The sequence below is a fragment of the Furipterus horrens genome, unplaced genomic scaffold, assembly GCF_987537825.1.
Source record: "Furipterus horrens unplaced genomic scaffold, mFurHor1.1.pri manual_scaffold_11, whole genome shotgun sequence".
NCBI classification, from domain to species: domain Eukaryota; kingdom Metazoa; phylum Chordata; class Mammalia; order Chiroptera; family Furipteridae; genus Furipterus; species Furipterus horrens.
In genome coordinates this window covers 79,488,281-79,506,051 of record NW_028327181.1, presented here as the reverse complement: position 1 = coordinate 79,506,051, position 17,771 = coordinate 79,488,281, and the positions used below count along the sequence as shown (strand labels likewise).

The window sequence follows — 17,771 nt, the reverse complement described above, 5'->3', positions numbered from 1 at the left end:
CTTTATGGTCCAGAGGCCCTGCTCTCTGCCCCTCTGCTGAGCCCAGCAGGTGGCCTCTGAGGGCCCCAGCTCCCGGCAGGCTGATGGGAAAGTGTAGCCTGCAGGCCCACACCTTGCCCTGCGAACCACGCCCAGCGGGACAAGAAGCCCAAAACACCCCAAACAATGAGTTTCCAGTAAAATATGATAGACATGACAAGGCAGAGGAGAGGAGGGATCTGGTTGGGAGCTGGCGCTGGCCCGTGGGTGATGACAGCCAAGGAGAATGGAAAGTGCCAGGCCCGCCCCCTACTCATGAGTATAAAACACCTGAATCCTTTCCAACTTACCTGAGCACCTTCTCTTCTCTCTGACACTCGCTCGCTCACTCACCTCCCTCCTCGGCACCATGACCACCTGCAGCCGCCAGTTCACCTCCAGCTCCATGAAGGGCTCCTGTGGCCTTGGTGGTGGCTCCAGCCGCATGTCCTCTGTCCTGGCCGGAGGGTCCTGCCGGGCCTCCAGCGGCTTTGGGGGCATGTCGGTCTCCTCCTCCCGCTACTCCTCTGGAGGTGCCTATGGGCTCGGGGGCGGCTATGGTGGTGGCTTCAGCAGCAGCAGCTTTGGCGGGGCTCTGGGTAGTGGTTTTGGTGGAGGATATGGTGGTGGCTTTGGTGGTGGCATGGGTGGTGGCTTCGGTGGTGGCATGGGTGGTGGCTTCGGTGGTGGTGATGGGCTCCTAGTGGGCAGTGAGAAGGTGACCATGCAGAACCTCAACGACCGCCTGGCCTCCTACCTGGACAAGGTGCGCGCCCTGGAGGAGGCCAACGCCGACCTGGAGGTGAAGATCCGAGACTGGTACCAGAGGCAGCGGCCCACTGAGACCAAGGACTACAGCCCCTATTTCAAGACCATCGAGGACCTGAGGAACAGGGTGGGTAAACCAGGCAATGGGAGGTGTCATTCCAGCTACCTGACTCCGGAACAATAGATGCCTCAGGCCACTGGCACCTTTAGATTTCTAGGACAGATTCCTTCCTCTGGCTCTGGATGCCCCCAGTGGAGCTGGCTAGAGGAAAGATGGTCTCCCTCTCCCCCACCCCCTTGCTCATGCCCTCCTGAGCTCCAGATCCTCAGACCATGTGAGACCAGTTCTTACTCTTACATTTTACAGAATTTGAAACTTTGAGTGCTGCTGTGACCTGCCCAAGTGCACACAGCTGAGACTAGAACACTTGTGCTCCACCTGCCAGTATAGGAGACAACTACTTGTTCTCCAGCCCAGAGGAGGAGCGAGGCTGTAACGGGACCAGGCTAGACACCCAAACCGTTCATTAGCTCATTAGTCTGGGCTGTGGCGGCTGCCGCCCAGGAGCCCTGGCATCAGCTGGCCCCTCCCCACAGCCAGGCAGGCAGGGAAAACCCACAGAGACAATCAGTGGCGACCTGCCTTATGTGCCCTCGTGCCCTTGCAGGAAGGATGCTGGGGGGCTTCTGTCTTCTGACTCCAGGCCCCTGCTCCCTGCTGCTACACCACCCCAGGAGCCCTTCCTCTTTTCCAATCCCCTGTGCCACCTGGGTCTCACCTTCTGTGAAAGCTCCACCATGGTCTGTGGGCTTGGCAAGGAGTGTGTGCCTGCAGAGGACTGGCAGGGCTGGCTTGTGCAGAGACAGAATTCCAATGGAGAATTGGGTCTCACCCGAGGGCGCCTGAAGCCCTGAGAGTCGTCTCAGGCTTCTACCCTCTCTGTCGACCATGAGTCGGCAAAGTCCTGGGTGAAAGCTGGACTACTGGAGGTTACCCTTCAGGCTGCTGTGGAGGAGACTTGTGGGAAGAGGGGGTACTCAGGGCACAGCGTGAAAGCAAAGGCCTAGTACCAGCTGCAGTGTGGCCTGGCTAGCGATGTCCATTTGACTGATGACCTGTGCTTTTCTACTGCAGATCCTCACGGCCACTGTGGACAATGCTAATGTTGTCCTGCAGATTGACAATGCCCGCCTGGCTGCAGATGACTTCCGCACCAAGTGAGTTTGCAGCCCAGAATGTCCAGTCTCCTCAGGGTGGGGCATTTGGGGGGCAGTATTCCCTAAACAGAGCTGACAAGCTCCAGGATGGCCATGTGAAAACCTATCAGGGTGCTTATAAAAATATAAGATTCTTGGGTCCCACCCTTGGAGTTCTGATTGGGTTATTTTAACAGGCTACTGGGTGATTCTGATCCACAGCAAGCTTTGGGAGCCACTGTTTTAACGGGAAGCACTCCCCATTTCCCCATGTGCCCCTGAAGTCTAGGAGGTAGTCATATTTGGATGCTTTGTGTGCTATTGTTAACTGAAGCTAGAAGCATCTCTCTTCCCTGAATTCTGTAGCATGATAAACTGCCTTATTCCTGTCTCCTCCTACTCCCACCCCAGGAATGTTCAGATGTGAGCAATCAATGGGTATTGTGTTCACCCATGCTATTTTCAAGATTGGCTCCCTAAACCACCCCCATGGGGCCAGCTATGGGAAGAAGCTGCAGGGGGAAGAGAACAAAGCCCTCAGTGTGGTCAGGATAGGTACCTCATTCCTTTTCTTTCGGGTCATTCCAGGTATGAGACGGAGCTGAACCTGCGCATGAGTGTGGAGGCCGATATTAACGGCCTGCGCAGGGTGCTGGATGAGCTGACTCTGTCCAGAGCCGACCTGGAGATGCAGATTGAGAGCCTGAAGGAGGAGCTGGCCTACCTCCGCAAGAATCATGAGGAGGTGAGAGCTAAATGGAAAAGCCAGCTTAGATTAGCTGGGCGGGAAGAGATGGAATGGAGATGGAGGAGGGCATGTTCAGGCCAGGAACACCTCTGACTGGGGAAACCCAGCTGGCTATCATAGTGAGGCTCCCACTGTGGACTGTTCTTTGGTTGTGCAGGAGATGAACTCCATGAGAGGCCAGGTGGGTGGAGACGTCAATGTGGAGATGGATGCTGCCCCTGGCGTGGACCTGAGCCGCATCCTGAATGAGATGAGAGACCAATACGAGAAGATAGCAGAGAAGAACCGCAAAGATGCCGAGGACTGGTTCTTCAGCAAGGTGGGTGCCATTCAAGGTGGAAGGGCCTCAGGAGACCAGCTTCCCAGGAATTGTCAGGGTGAATGATGTTTTCTTTTCTGTAGACAGAGGAGCTGAACCGCGAGGTGGCCACCAACACCGAGCTGGTGCAGAGCGGCAAGAGCGAGATCTCTGAGCTCCGGCGCTCTGTGCAGAACCTGGAGATTGAATTGCAGTCCCAGCTCAGCATGGTAGGGGCACTGTCAGTCCTGGGCTGGGACCAGGTCTCAGAGGGAGAGAATGACCAAATCAATGATCCCTAACCCTCTCTCCCTCCCTCACAGAAAGCATCCCTGGAGAACAGTCTAGAGGAAACCAAAGGCCGCTACTGCATGCAGCTGTCCCAGATACAGGAGATGATCGGCAGCCTGGAGCAGCAGCTGGCCCAGCTGCGCTGCGACATGGAACAACAGAACCAGGAATACAAGATCCTGCTGGACGTGAAGACACGGTTGGAGCAGGAGATCGCCACCTACCGCCGCCTGCTGGAGGGAGAGGATGCCCAGTGAGTGCCCTGCCCTCCCTCCCAGTCCATCCCCCCACTGTTCACTCACTGCTCCCCAAGTGTTTAATGATGTTGCCCCTTTATGTCTTCACAGCCTCTCCTCCTCCCATTTCTCCTCCGGCTCTCTGTCATCCAGAAATGGTAAGACCTTCCTTCTTATCAAGCCTCAGGACCCCCCTGGTTCCAGGAGGTCGAGGGTGTTGGATAGAGCCTTCTTGAAGGGTTGAGCAAGTTTTTTCACCCAGTGTCCCTTGTAAACCTTTTAAAAGCCCTCCTTAGGGCTAGGGGCTGTTGGCTTCCTCTTTTTACTTTTGTCACCCAGTGTCTGGGGCAGACCCCGTGATTCTGGTGGTCAGCACCACGGACAGGACCCTACAGGGCTCTGTTGGCCTTGAGTCAATCTGGGTCTATTTGGGTCAACCTGGACTGAACCAGTTCCATCTGAGTTCTTAGGAGCCTCTGGTCCGAGGACACAGACTCTATCTCTGACCTTTGGGAGCCCTAATCTGAAAGCAACGTGCTGATCGTATCAGTGCTGGTTCAAGAGCAGTGAATGAAGAGATAACCAGGAGAAAGGGCAGCAGGGAGACAGTTCACTTAATCCCTCGCTCCGCTCCTTGGCCTCCCCACTTCTTATTTCTTCATTGTATGTTCACCGCTGCTAATGCCTTCTCTCTCCTGTTCCCCAGTGTCCACCAGTCGCGAGGTCCGTACCAAGGTCATGGATGTGCACGATGGCAAGGTGGTGTCCACCCACGAGCAGGTCCTTCGCGCCAAGAACTAAGGCTGCTCAGCATTGCTCAGGCCTAGAAAGCACTCCCCTAACACACACACTGGGGGGGCTCATGGGGGGATCTCCCCTCACGTACTCCCCACCCCACAAGCACTTCACACATGAACTCTGACTCACCCTTGCCCCCTCCTGGCATTCAATAAAGCTTCATTATCTGAATTGCACAACTCCCGCCTCTGCCTGGTCATTGTCAGTGGTGGAGGTGGGGAGAAAGCGGGGGAAGCATCTTTTTGAAACTCATCATAGCACCTCTGGCACTGGGAGAAAGGGCCTGGGAGAGGATTGGGCTCAGGTCCCAGGATGGCTTTCACCATCTCAAAAGGTACAGATAGAAGTGTGCACCAGGTCATGTGTGGTGTCTCCTATGGCACGGAGGCATACACGTTCATTCATTCACACACTCATTCATTTATTCACTCATTCATTCACCCATTCTCCAGATATTATTGAGTATCTTTCATGTGCCAGGCACTGTGCTGAGGATTATCATTAGGGATTTCTTTGAGAATATATTGAAGATATAGATCTTCTCTTTTCATCTTTCAATAAGCATACACACATTGTATACAATTCATGGGGTTTGTGGGCCCTTAAAGCTCTTCAGTGGAAGTCTGTGAACCCAGTAAGAACTCATGATTTCCTGAGAATTTTGTTTCCCTTCATCATGCCTGCTCTTGCCTCCAGAGCTGGGTCTGAGTCCTGACTGCTTTTAGTTGACATAAGTTAGGTTTATTATAATCTCCAAGCCTCAGTTTCCACATCTGAAAAGTGGGCGTAATGGCAGTACCTGCCTTGTGGGCTTGTTGTGAGGATTTTCTGGGAGAGAATCCAGGTGAGGCCACTCGCAGTGCGGGCACAGGGCATGCTGGGAGAGCAACACTAGGTCAGGTCCTTCTGTGCATGGTGACTCTCTGTCCATGATAAGGCCATTTTTAGGGGCTTTGGGGACAGACTAGCTGGTTTCTAACCCGGGGTCTGTTCTACATTAGTCCTGTGATCTTGGAGAGCCTCAGTTTCCCCATTTATCCAGTGAGCATGAATTCTGATTCTTGGTGTTGATATGAGAATCCAAGAAGTGAGTACACATTAAGAGCCAGGGTTGTAGAAGCCTCCTCTAGTAGGGAGTGTCTTTTCCGCTCTGTGGCAGGGTGGGGGGTGGGGCTGGAGAAGAAGACCACAGGGGAGGACTTCCCCTGAGTGAATAGTGAAGATTCCAGAGGTGACTAAGGCTTACTGCCTCAAGCTAGGAAAGAGTTGTGTGGCTGAAGCTTCTAGGGAGAGCCAAGAGTGGGACTGGGGTTAAAGAAAGATGAAGTCTTTGAGGGCAAAGGGGCTAAGAGTCTGAGTTCTGGAATCAGACATCCTTGGTTGGAGTCCCAGCTCCTACACAGACTAGCCTAGAACAATTTGGACAAAATCTTCTTTTAAAAAATGGGTGATGGCATGGCCAACAGTCTGCACAACACGATCCCCAAGTTTTACTGTGACTACTGTGATACCTACCTCACCCACGACTCTCCATCGGTGAGAAAGACACACTGCAGTGGTAGAAAACACAAAGAGAATGTGAAATACTCCTATCAGAAGTGGACGGAAGAGTGGGCTCAGAGCCTGATTGAAAACCCAACTGCAGTCTTGCAGCAAGGGAAGATGCCTCCCACTCCATTCTCTGCTCCTCCTCTTGCAGGGGTGATGATCCCACCTGCCCCCTGTCTTCCGGGTCCTCCTTGACTGGGTAGGATGTCAGCACCTCATACAGGGGGCACTCCCATGATGCCAGTGATGGGTCCTCCTCCTCCTCCTGGGATGATGCTGGTGGGACCTGCTCCTGGAGTGAGGCCACCTATGGGAGGGCACATGCCCATGATGCCTGGGCCCCCAATGATGAGACCTCCTGCCTGTCCCATGACGGTGCCCACTTGACCAGGAATGACTCACCCAGACCAATCAGGAGAGAGGGAGGCCTCTTTCTGTCCATTTGCTATTACTTGTTCCCCTTCACCAGGAGCTCGTGGTGCTGTGACTCTGGATGTTCTCTAACAGCATGACAAGGAAGACTCACTCCCTCTTCCTATCAAACAGAATGGTTTTGGAGGGGAGTAGTGGGACAAAAAAAAATTTTTTTTCATTTGTAGTGTGAAAGGTGAAAATAAAATTGTAAACTCTGTTAGCTAAAAATGTATTCCCTTTGTTCTCCCTTCTGTAGTTGTGTATTATAAAGGAGAAGAGCTATTTCGGTTGTGTTTCCGTAGCTTATTCTCTCTTCAGCATGCCTTCTGCATGACATTTTTTCCTTAGCTATAGAGTGGGTCCTTTGAGCACTGTGCCTTTATTCAGTAAACTTTTCTTGTACAAGACTTTGGTAAATATAATACTTGTGAAGTTGTTGTTAATTAAAATATTAAACAGCACCATTGGTTAATGTTTCAAATGAAAAAAAGGGGAATAAAACACTTAGTACAAGGCTGATGGAAGATTAGATGATCTCATGCAGGCAGTGAATTTAGTATTGGGGTTGGCACATAGCTGATCCTCCATAAATGGTAGCCCAAGAGGTGAGTTGTTAGGAAAAGCAATGAAGTGATGTTGGTTTCGCATGACCCCATCTTCACTCCAAGGGAGAGAGGTCTGCATGGTGTCCCAGAAATGCCTGGATGTCTTTTTACCCAAGTTATGGCATTAAGAAGGGTTGATCTGGGGTGATCTGAGTGAGGCTGGGCCATTTCAGAAGTGAATGACTAAAGTTTTGTATGTAATGGGGGGACAACTTAAGGAGGAGGGAGGAGCTCCCTCAGAGAATGGGAAGGGGTGGTTTTGTGACCCTGGGAGTGATAGGACCCTGGAGGAGGGGCTGCATGACTCTCCAGGGATGCTGGACCCTGGGGACCAGCATTCTTAGCTGGGCATTGTGCTCAAGTGTAACATGGCATCTGGGGAGTGGTCCTCATCTGGGAGGCCTTACGGGCTGGACAGAGAGCAACGCATCAGCAGTCAGAGTGAGGACTGAGCCTAGACTGCTCTGCACTGTGTAACAATCCCTGGACATCACGCTGCCTAGGAGGTGGTGCCAGATTAAAGGTTCCCTCCTGAAAGAGATCTGCTTTAGGAGAATGTAGTGATGTGAGATTTCTTAGAGTTGGGTGTGGCAGGGTGAGCGTTTCTCTTCTTGAATGGCTGCCATCACTGTCTGGAGGGAATACAGAGAGAGGGGGCTTGCTTGATGGTAAAGATGGTGGCTGGAGGCCCCCCGTGCTAATAGTGGGTTCAGAAGTGGGGGGCGAGGCAGTCAAGCAGTGGGCTTTGAGGTGGTCCCGCCCTGTGTGGCTGAGCCCCAGAAGAAAAGAGCAGGCTGGGCTCCCAGAGTCTCACAAGGAGTCCAGGACCCTCTGGGGTTCCCCACCCCCCACCATGCCCCTCTGGGAAAAGTGGAGCCAACACTTTGGGTCCTGCTGCTGACCAGTGCTCTCATCCTCAGGGCCAGGGGCCACCAGCACCCAGATATGACCTGGGCCAGCCACTCTGGAGATGGCTAGGCTGCCTCCCACCCTCACCCGAGATCTAAAAACCAGGCAAGTGACTCCATAGCACAGACTAGTGGAGGCAGGAGGAGTTGCTGTTTAGAATCCTGGGTGGGTAACGCGGCGCTTTGGCTCCACTTCCCCAGTGAAATCTGGGAGGGCTGATCCTGTCCTGGCCTTCTCAGAACAGAAAGGCAGTGCTGGGAGTCACCTCCAGCCTCCTAATCTTAGGGGGACAGTGACCTTCCCAGCCTGGTACTCAGGCCTCTGGTCTCTGACCAGGCTCGTGCCTTATTCTTTGTTCTGTTCTCTCTCAGGCGTGGGATGAAGCTGAGAGTCCAATGAGACCAGCATGACCTTTTCTTAGCTGACAGTTTTTGTTTTATGGGATGTACCAACCTCATCAAATGACTGTTAGATTAAATATGACAGGACAGGCAAAGCAACATGGTCTTGCCTGTAGCACTGGAGGACCCTTGGTGGATGAACTCATGGTCCTCCAACCTTGTGTGCCCTTCTCCCAGCCCCATTGAGCACAGGCCCTTAAATGGGGACTCAACAGACTAGTAGGATGGACTGTTAAATGAAAAGACTGAGAACTCAAGTTGTCTGAAGGAAGTCAGGGGGCAGACACGATGCCCCTGACTCTCAGGAGAATGTTCCACTGTGTGCCGGACCCAGATCAACATCTTCTCTTTTTAAAAAATATTTTATTTATTTATTTTTAGGGAGAGGGAAAGGGAGGGAGAAAGAAAGGGACAGAAACATCAATGTGTGGTTGCCTCTCACAGGCCCCCAACTGAGGACCTGGCCTTCAACCCAGGTGTGTGCCCTGACTGGGATTTGAACTGATGACCCTTTGGTTCACAGGCTGGCACTCAATCCACTGACCCACACCAGTCAAGGCCCAACATCTTTACCTTAGCTCTTTTAAACCTCACAATAACCTTGTGAGGTCAGAGCTATTTTTTGTCACCCAAATCCTTTGCTTTACCCAACCCTCTGCTCTTTAACCATACTGGCCTTCTGCCCTGATAGTCACATTGCTCCCTCCCACCTCAGGATATTTGCACCTGCTGTCCTGTCTGTTCTTTCCCAGGGTGCTCTTCTCCTGGCACTCTCCTACTCACCCTTCACTCAAGTGTCTTTTTCTGGGAGACCCTCCTTGATCTCCCAGACTAGGCCACACCCCTATTATGTGGTCCCCATTTTCCTACCAATAGCATTCTCCAAGTTTTGAATTTACACTTATTTTTGAGGGTCTGTTTTATTCTGTAACTGTCCAGGAAAGTAGGAGCTATGCCTGGCTTGCTTATCACTTTATTCCCAGCACTTAGTACAATGCCTGGCACAGAGTAGATGCTCAATAAAGGATAAATCCAAATGTACAGTGAGGAAACTGCAGGTCAAAGAGGGGAAGCAACTTTCCCTAAATAAGTGGCTTTAGACTCAGACCTGCCCAGTTCCAAAGGCAATGCCCCAAACCTCTCTGCTTGGTGTGTCCTCACAGGCATAAGGCTGGGATGTCCAGACTCAGGTGGAGGACCCACCCTGTTCCCCCACACTCACTCTTGACCCCTGGTCTGGTAGAGTCTGGCTAGGCGGGGTGGTGGCAGCCTCCTAATGTGTGAGGAAAGAATCTGTGCTCACAGACAGGTGCAATCTCCTGGGTCTTGAAGCACCTGCCTGGATGGCTAATACAGGGGCGGGTCCTGGCCACCCCTGCCCTCCCTCCCCCAGTAGTCAGACACGTGATGACTCAGGGGCCTCCTTGGGCCCCACCTGAGCTCAATGACAGACAGCAAGAGAGGAGGAGCAAGTGGGGTGTAAGCAGCCAGTTACAGGCCAGCAGCAGGGCTCTTGTGTCCAGAGAAAGCTGTCCTTGTCCCTACCCCCACAGCCCTTGCCTTTGGGGACACCTCATAGGTGGAATCTGCTTGGTTCCCTCTCTGCGCCTGCCTGCCTGAGTCTCCGCAGCCCCTTCTCTCCCAGTCCTCCCTGCTCCAAGGGCAGGGCCCGCACTGTGGGTGCTGGCTGCAGCCTTGCACGTGGGCTGGAGAGAGGCGGCGCCGACCCTCCCAGGGCCTTAGGTGCCAGGGTGCCAGGAGCTGCGTGTGCCACACTCATTGCTTTCCCACAGAGGGTCCTGAAAGTGGGGCTCAGACTGATGGTGGGGCAGCCCCTGAGCCCTGAGTGGGCAGAAGAGAGAGCCATGTCACTTCTTCTTTCCTCTCCAGAAGTCTTTGGATGTTGTGGTAGCCTATGGCCCCTTGAGGAGCAGGACCTCATTGATCTCTAAACCCCACAGCATCCTCTGAATGAATAAACGAATGAAGACCACACTGAACATCTGTGCTGAGGGTCACATAGGCTTTATGGTTCTCTCTCTGAGGAGCTTGGCTTTTACGCTCAGTGAAATGCGAGCCACTGGAAGCACAGGTGACATTTAAGGGCTCCAAGAAGGCAGAGTCTAGAGGAGCTGGATGCCTGAGTTCACTACTTGGAGGGAAGGCTTCAGGAGACCTGCCCACCCAGGAACAACTACATCCGTCCTTACGTGAGCAAGTAATAGACATTGATCCCATTAAGCCAGGGAGATTTTTGAGGTTGTTACAGCAGCTAGCCATAGGACTTCGAGCAGAGAAGCAGCAGCATCTACATCATATGTCAAAAGGATCTCTTTGTCTGCTGTTTGGTTAGCGGCCGAGAGAACAAGGGTGAAGCAGAGAGACCAGTCTGGAAGGAGGTAATGCAGGTGAGACACCATGGCACTCAGAGTGGAGATGGTCCGAGGTGGTTGATCCTGGATGTAACTTGAAGATAGTGCCCTCAGGATTCTTGAAGGAGAGCATGTCGGTGTAAAAGAAAGATTCCTATCAAGATGTCTCCGTGTCTTTTGTCTGAACAACTGAATGAGACAGGTTGTTACCCAATGAGATGGGGAGGCTGTGAGTAGAGGCCGCTGGGGTGGAGGATGAGTCATTTAATATGTTTTTGACATATTAAATTTACCGTGTCTTTTAGGCACTCTTATAGGCTGAGTTGTGTCTCCCGAAATTCATACGTTGAGGCCTTAACCCCTAGTACCTCAGAATGTGACTTTATTTGGAGAAAGGGCTTTTAAAGAGGTGACGAAGATAAAACGAGGCTTTTAGGTTGGGCCCTAATACAATCTACTGGGTCCTCATAAAAAGAAAATCTGGACACACAGAGAGACACCAAAGGCCACATGAAGACACAGAAAGAAGGTGGCCATCTGCAAGCTAAGGAGGGGGTCTCAGAAGGAACCGAAGCCGCTGATGTCTGGATTTTGGAGTTCTAGCCTCCAGAACTGTGAGGGAATACATTTTTGTTGTTTTAGTCACCTAGCCTGTGGTATTTTGTTATGACAGCCTTATGAGACTAAGACAGACCCCCAAGCAGCCTGTAATCACTTCTTTTCCTACATTCTGTATCAACTGGGGTTTTAACCTGCAAAGATCAGAACCCAGGCTCGGAAGCCAGTTTGCTAGGGATTTTGGGTAAGTCATAGAATCTCCAGGAAAAAGTCCCAGGGAACAAGGCTTGAAGGCTGTGCAGCCACGGGAAGGCCCACTCCTGCCACCATCTGCAGGCACAGACTTGGTGGGACTTTCCACTTGATGCTACTGCTAAGCCTCTGGCATTGTTGCTTCCAGAAGCTGGCTGTCTCTGTGGCCACTCCTGCCAGCACGGATCCCATGGGGCCTCTCCCTCAGGACATTAGCTGCCAGCTTGCAGGCTGTCCCAGCGTCTAATTGTTGTATAACAATGTTTGAGAGATCCCGGTCACATGTCTGTGCTCCAGCTGCAGGCAGGGCTGGGAAGTTAATTTCTGGCTTCTACATTGTGGGGGGCACAGCCATCAGGTGAACAATTCTTTATCAGAGGCCCTGCGTGACCAAGAATAAGAATAATAAGAATAATCATCCACAAGAGGAAGGGGCAGGGACACTTACTGAGGACTTTCCATTTGCCTGGCACCATGTTAAGCTCTTCATATATAGGACCTTATTTAGTCCTCACGACAACCTCATGATGCTGTTCATTTTTAAATTTCCTACATGAGCCAAGTTGATGAGAGGGATTAAATGACTTGCCGAAAAGATCACATAGCTTCTAAGGGCTGGAACCAGGATTTGAATCTGGGACGCGAGATCCAATGAAGCAGAAATTATCGTGCCCATTTTATAGATGAAGAAACGCTAGCTCAGAGAGGTTAAGTAGCTTGTCTGAGGCGACACAGCTTAGCAGTGACCCAGCAAAGACTCAGCTCCAGTATGGCCTGGCTCCAAAGCTGGTGCTCTTCTTGCTTTCTCTGGCCTCCAGTAATGATTAAGTGCCCACTGACTGCAGAGACAAGCAAGTCCTAGGAGCAGAGGTCTGTCAGAAATGCCTTTTGTGGGAAGCACAAAGAACTGAGGAGGAGACAGATGCCTTTGCTCATGTAGATTCTTTCCTGGGACCCCGGTCTCCCAACCCAGAAGGCGTTGGGTCTGTGCTTGGCAAAGGGAGGAAAGGGTAGATGAGTGAGATGTGGAGGAGTAAGAGTGAGAGTGGGATGTTCTCTGGAAATCTGGGCCCCAGCATCTGTTTTGCAACACTCATAAATCTCACGCACTTTGATCTCCCCAAGTTCCCCTCTCCTACATGTCAAGGCTGCTGCTGGCCCTCTTGGCCTCGGGCCCCTGCTGCTGACTCTCCCCATCTCAGGCCCCAACAGGAACAAAGCTGCTCCGTTCTCTGCTCCTCTTACTAGACTGAGAACTACTTGGACTACCTGAGGGGATTCTCATGAAACTGAAAGGAAAGTTCAAGGAAATGAACCACCAGCAGCAACAACAAATAAAACCCAGGAGAAACAGCACAGTGTGACCTTCAAGATATAGTGAGGAGAGGTAAAGCAAGGGCAGGCGGCTCAATGTCGCTTCTTTATGAACATATCAAACTGGGGTCTCCACTATTTTATTGATTGATCGAGTGATTGATTGATTTTATTGATATGAGAGAGAGAGAGAGAGATCAATTTGTGGTCTCCCTTGTTTATGCATTCATTGGTTGATTCTTGTATGTGCCCTGACCAGAGATCGAACCTGCAACCTTGGTGTATTGAGATAACACTCTAACTGAGCTACCCAGCCAGGGCTCCATTTATTTTAATTCCTTCTTTGAGTCACTCATTTACTTGTTCATCCATTTAACTAGTATTTGTTGGTGGTTCTTCTGTATCAGGGGTTGAAAATAAATAAAATTGTGAACAACACAGACGAGGTCTCTTTCTGCACGGGGCTCAGTCTAGGGCCAGAGGCGGATAAGCAGATTGGTAACTGCTGAATGGTGCAGTGGGTGCAGTCAGTGACTGAGGGGACAGGGGCTGTGGGACCCGTGAAGCCTCCGGATACAGAGAAGGTGATTGGAGGGGCTTCCTATGACAGAGGTGGGACAGATTCTGTAGGTCACCTCATTTACTTCTCACAACTGTGAGAAGCAGATACTGTTGCTTTAATTTACAGATGAGAAGCTGAGGCTCAGAGAAGGGAAGTCACTTGCCCAAAGCGGGCCTGGCTCCAAATCTTGCTGTCCCAGCACCATCTGTCTGGCCACTAACAATTTTAGCTCTTTCTAAGATCAGAGATGGGCTTCTGAAGAGCAGGGAAGAACTGTTTTGAGACAACATTACAGCTAGCTGAGAGTGAGCGTGGCTATGCCAGGCCTGTTTCCCCTGTGAAGGCACTTTGAGCTTGTCAAAGGGGTAGGTGACTGAACAACAAAGGAGGGAATGAGGGCGTTGAGCCAGTCGGTCACTAAGACCTCTCTGCCCCAGCATTATCCAGTTCTGACACTCAGACATCTTCAGATGGCTCTGCTCTTCTTGAGCTTTTGGGAATCTCTTGCCCAGGAATCTCTCAATGCATCTTTGCTGCCACCAGCACCCAGAGCCTCAGGGACATGCCATTTTCACCTTAACTCAGGCCAAGCCCAGTAAACCATGGTCCCTTTCATCTGTTCCCCTCAGCGTGACTAGGGCATGTTGTGGATTGTCAAAAGAAATTTTCATCAAGACAGAAGGTGTGTCGTCCCAGTGCACCAAGGTTGCAGGTTTGATCTCCCATCAGAGCACATACAAGAAGTAACCAATGAATGCATAAATAAGTGGAACAACAAAATCGATGTTTCTCTCTCTCAAGTCAATAAATCTTAAAAAAGAAAAGAAAAAAAAGGTAAACCTCAGGGAAGTGAATGAAGAAAACACAAAGCCATAAGAAACGATAGCATTTGAGGTCTGAAGGTGAAGTGGGGATGGAGAGGACGGTTAGCTCCTCTGCACCCCCCGCCCCTCAGGAGCCCCGAGTGCAGACCTTTACCAGGTCATTGACCCCTTCATTCAACACATGCTCATGAGGGCCTGCTCCATGCTTGGCATACAGCTCGTTGCTGGGGCTACAACTATGACCCTGGCAAACACAGGCTCTGCCCTTAAGAGTTTCATGGGGGTGATCACCAGTGACAGCAACCACACAGAGTGCTGATTCCACTCTGGGGAAGTCCGGGGGCTGTGTGTGTGTGTGTGTGTGTGTGTGTGTGTTGTGGGTGCTGAGTGCTCTCGGCATGGGGAACTGCATCTGTCAAGGCCTGGAGGTGACACTGAGTGTGGCATCAATGAAGAAACTGGAACATGTTGTAGTGCAGAGTGTGAGGAGGGGCTGGTGAAAGTTGGCGGCGAGTAAGTCATGGAGGATTTGCTCAGTGAGAAGGACGAGACTGAACTGTACCCTGAGAGGCAGATAAGCCCGTACCCCTTCCACTCTCACGTTTCTCTGGCCCTGTGGTGGGGAACAAGGCTCTGCTGGCCAAGAGCTGCCCGCCGTCTTTGTTCCAGATAAACCCTTCCGACGAGAGGGTGAGTCTGGCAAGAAGACAACTGGTTTCCATGCTAGTTGAGAGCCGCATTGGAGTTGGCGAGTGTCGCCCATCAAACCCCCAGCACCTGCTTCCTCCGAGTGACCACAAGGGCCGGGCTGTGTCACTGCTTCAATAGCTCCCCATGTGCACCCACCACACTCTGCCCTCCATCCCGCCAGCAGAGAGTGCGGTGCCTGAGTGAGCACCCTCTTCTCTCCATTGATAACAGCCATAGTTCTCATTGTCATTGTCATTCTCTGCCTCTCCCATCCATCTCTCATCATTACTGCACCTGGGCTTCTTCTGTGCCGAGACTGGGGCAGGCCTTTATGTAAGCTGTCTACGTTAAAGCCCACAACCACCCAACCTCACAGATGGGTAACGGAGGCTGAAACAGATGCTGGAACTCAGCTGACAAAGAATATATCACGCCAACTAAAATAATCACAGATCACTGACTGAGTGCGGAGGTGAACACCTCCCATGAGCAGGAAAGCTTTGGAAAACCTCTTCTTAGGAAGCAAAAGCCACAAGTGAACAATGAGTCCCTGTCCCAGTTATTTCTTGTCCCTGAGCCTCAGTTTCCTCACTTGTGGTCCCCAGTGTGTAGAACAAATCTGGTGTAGATGGCGCCCACAGCCTTTCTGAGCCATGGAAATTCATGATTCATGATCTCTTCAAATTTTCTCTGCCCCTGGGGTCTCAGGTCCATCTCTGCTGTCACCACTCTCCCAGCTGCAGGGCGACAGTTCTCCTTTCTCCCAGGTCCAAACATGAACCAATCACATCCCTTCCTTCTGTTCCCTTCAACATGACTTGGACATTCTGGGGTTTTCCAAGGGAAAACTTCTCTCAGCCCTGATGGATACCTGGAGTAAATACAAAAGAAACAGAGAATTCAAAACGCACAGCCAATAGTCATGTTTGAGGTGCAAAAATGTGTGTGTGTGTGTGTGTGTGTGTGTGTGTGTGTGTGTGTGTGTGTGATGGGGTAGGGGAGACTTGCTCAAGGCATCCTCTTCATTAGAGTTCCTAACTGGACCCCTTTCAGAACTCTGGGCCTCTGAATTTTCCCATGTATACTCCCTGGGTGATAGGAAGTATAAAATAATCCCCTCAAACCAAAGCTGTTGTAATGAAATCCAGTGGGGAAGGTGGAAGTAAATGAGCCAAACATGAACATCGCCACCCTTTAGGGTCACACAGATGAACCTCACAGATGGGAAACACAGGTGAACAGAAACAATGCCAGTGAGCTAAGGGCTCTGATAGGGGAGGGATTCAGGCTAAGGGGCTCAGGGCAGGGACACCCAATCTGGACTTGCGTGAGGATCAGGAATAGGATTAGGAGGGGAGCAGGTGGGATAGGACACAAGTGGAGGTGTATGTGGGGTGGTGGGGAGGGCAGAGGCTTGGCGATAAGAGCCAGCCTGGCACATTCGAGACCCCGGAAGAAGTTTGATATGGTGGGAGGGAGAGTGCTAAGGCTGTGTAAGCTTCTGGTGTCTAATTTCCTGAGCAATCTTGGATGCTGCTCTGAGCCTCTTGCCCACATTTCCTATTTGTGTAGGGCAACAGTTGGGGGAGAACGAAGCTTTGGACCCCAGTCCATACACGGATTCCTCTCCCAAAGTGTACCCTTCCACCCAGTGGTTCCGGGAGGAAACTGAAGTTCAGAGAGGTTCAGTGTCTTATCTAAGGACCAATAGGTAGTAGGGGACTCCCTACTCTCCTGGATTTGAATCCACGTGCATCAGATTCCATAGCTGGTGGAATTTCTTTCCGGTATCTTTTCTTATCCCCTTGCAAGGGATTTGGAGATGTTTCTCAGGTTCCTTTGATTATATGCTCTGAGTCTGTGCAGCTTTTCATAGCTTGACTCCGGGGGTCCCACTAAACTGTGAACTGAGGGGACTGTTCTATTCTGGGAAGTTTTTAGACGTTTGGGTTACATTGTGATTCCAACATGTCTAGCACAGGGAGGAGGGAGGCTGGGCTGACCAGATCCAGGGGTGCGGTGGGGCAGGGAGTTCAGCCTGGAGGGTGTGGGCGGTTTCCATCAGCTCCAACTTCCTTCACAGCTGTGGCAGCAGCGGCCCCTTATGGCCATTTTACATACAAGGAAACTGAGCGTCAGATAAAAGACAAGTTAGAGCTGGGAGAGGAGGTGCCTTGCCTTAGAGAGAGGGCCTCTTTCCACTCTTTGTCGCCAGAGAGGGAAAGACACATGCACAGGGTCCCACAGCTAGAATCCAGCTCTTTGGAAAGAGCCCCTCCTGGGTCTCTTTCTCTTGAATCACTCTCAGCTCAAGGCCGATTTGCTGTTTGTGGAAAAGCCAGGGAGTAGCCTGGATGGAGGGCCTGACTATGCCCAGACAGGCCCCCCTCTCACCCTCCTCTTCGCTCAGCATTGAGCAGAAAGAAAGAGGAGGGGAGGGAGTAGGCAGTCCGCCTTTTCCTGGGGTGGCAGGGCAGTGAGGCCCTGTATGACCTCCAGGGGGCGCTGTGGCACCAGGTTGTGGGTGTCTAGATGCCCGCCGTTTGGGCAGAGGCAGCTCTGCCTGCTGAGGACAAAGGTGGCTGCAGGAGGCTCCACGGCGGGGGCATGGCGGGCGGCCTGCCAGGTAGGAAGCTGTGGCTGACTCATGAGTGGACACCATCACCCTTTCTTGTAGCTCGGACGCCTCAAAACCCTGTCTTCTCTCTCAGCCTCTGAATGGCCCGGGAAGGTGGGCAGGCAAGATCATTTGTCCCTGTCACTAGCCTGGAAAAGACTTTCATAGAAGCTAAGGGATTGTCCAAGGCCAGCCAGCTGCTAATACAGAGCCTGGACTGGATCCAGGGTTTTGGACTCTACATCGAGACCCTTAAACAAGGGTCATTTCCCTGAGTTTGGTTCAGGGTAAACGGGAGGGTGTGCTCTCATGGAAGGCAGGGCGGCTTTGGAGTCAGGTCCACCGCTACCT

At 51.7% G+C, this 17,771-nt stretch overlaps 1 protein-coding gene and 1 pseudogene across 1 annotated transcript; both read left to right on the top strand.

Annotated features, from left to right (window-relative positions):
* The first annotated feature begins 317 nt into the window (after nt 1–317).
* On the top strand, nt 318–4,533 carry LOC149998464 (keratin, type I cytoskeletal 14). Its single transcript, XM_090292686.1, has 8 exons — nt 318–913; nt 1,922–2,004; nt 2,572–2,728; nt 2,889–3,050; nt 3,134–3,259; nt 3,353–3,573; nt 3,668–3,714; nt 4,263–4,533. Exons 1-8 carry the CDS (start codon nt 389–391, stop codon nt 4,355–4,357), a joined length of 1,416 nt encoding a protein of 471 aa, XP_090148812.1. The 5' UTR covers nt 318–388; the 3' UTR covers nt 4,358–4,533.
* Nucleotides 4,534–5,551: 1,018 nt separating this feature from the next.
* Nucleotides 5,552–6,413, top strand: LOC149998463 (U1 small nuclear ribonucleoprotein C pseudogene; annotated as a pseudogene).
* Nucleotides 6,414–17,771: the final 11,358 nt, after the last annotated feature.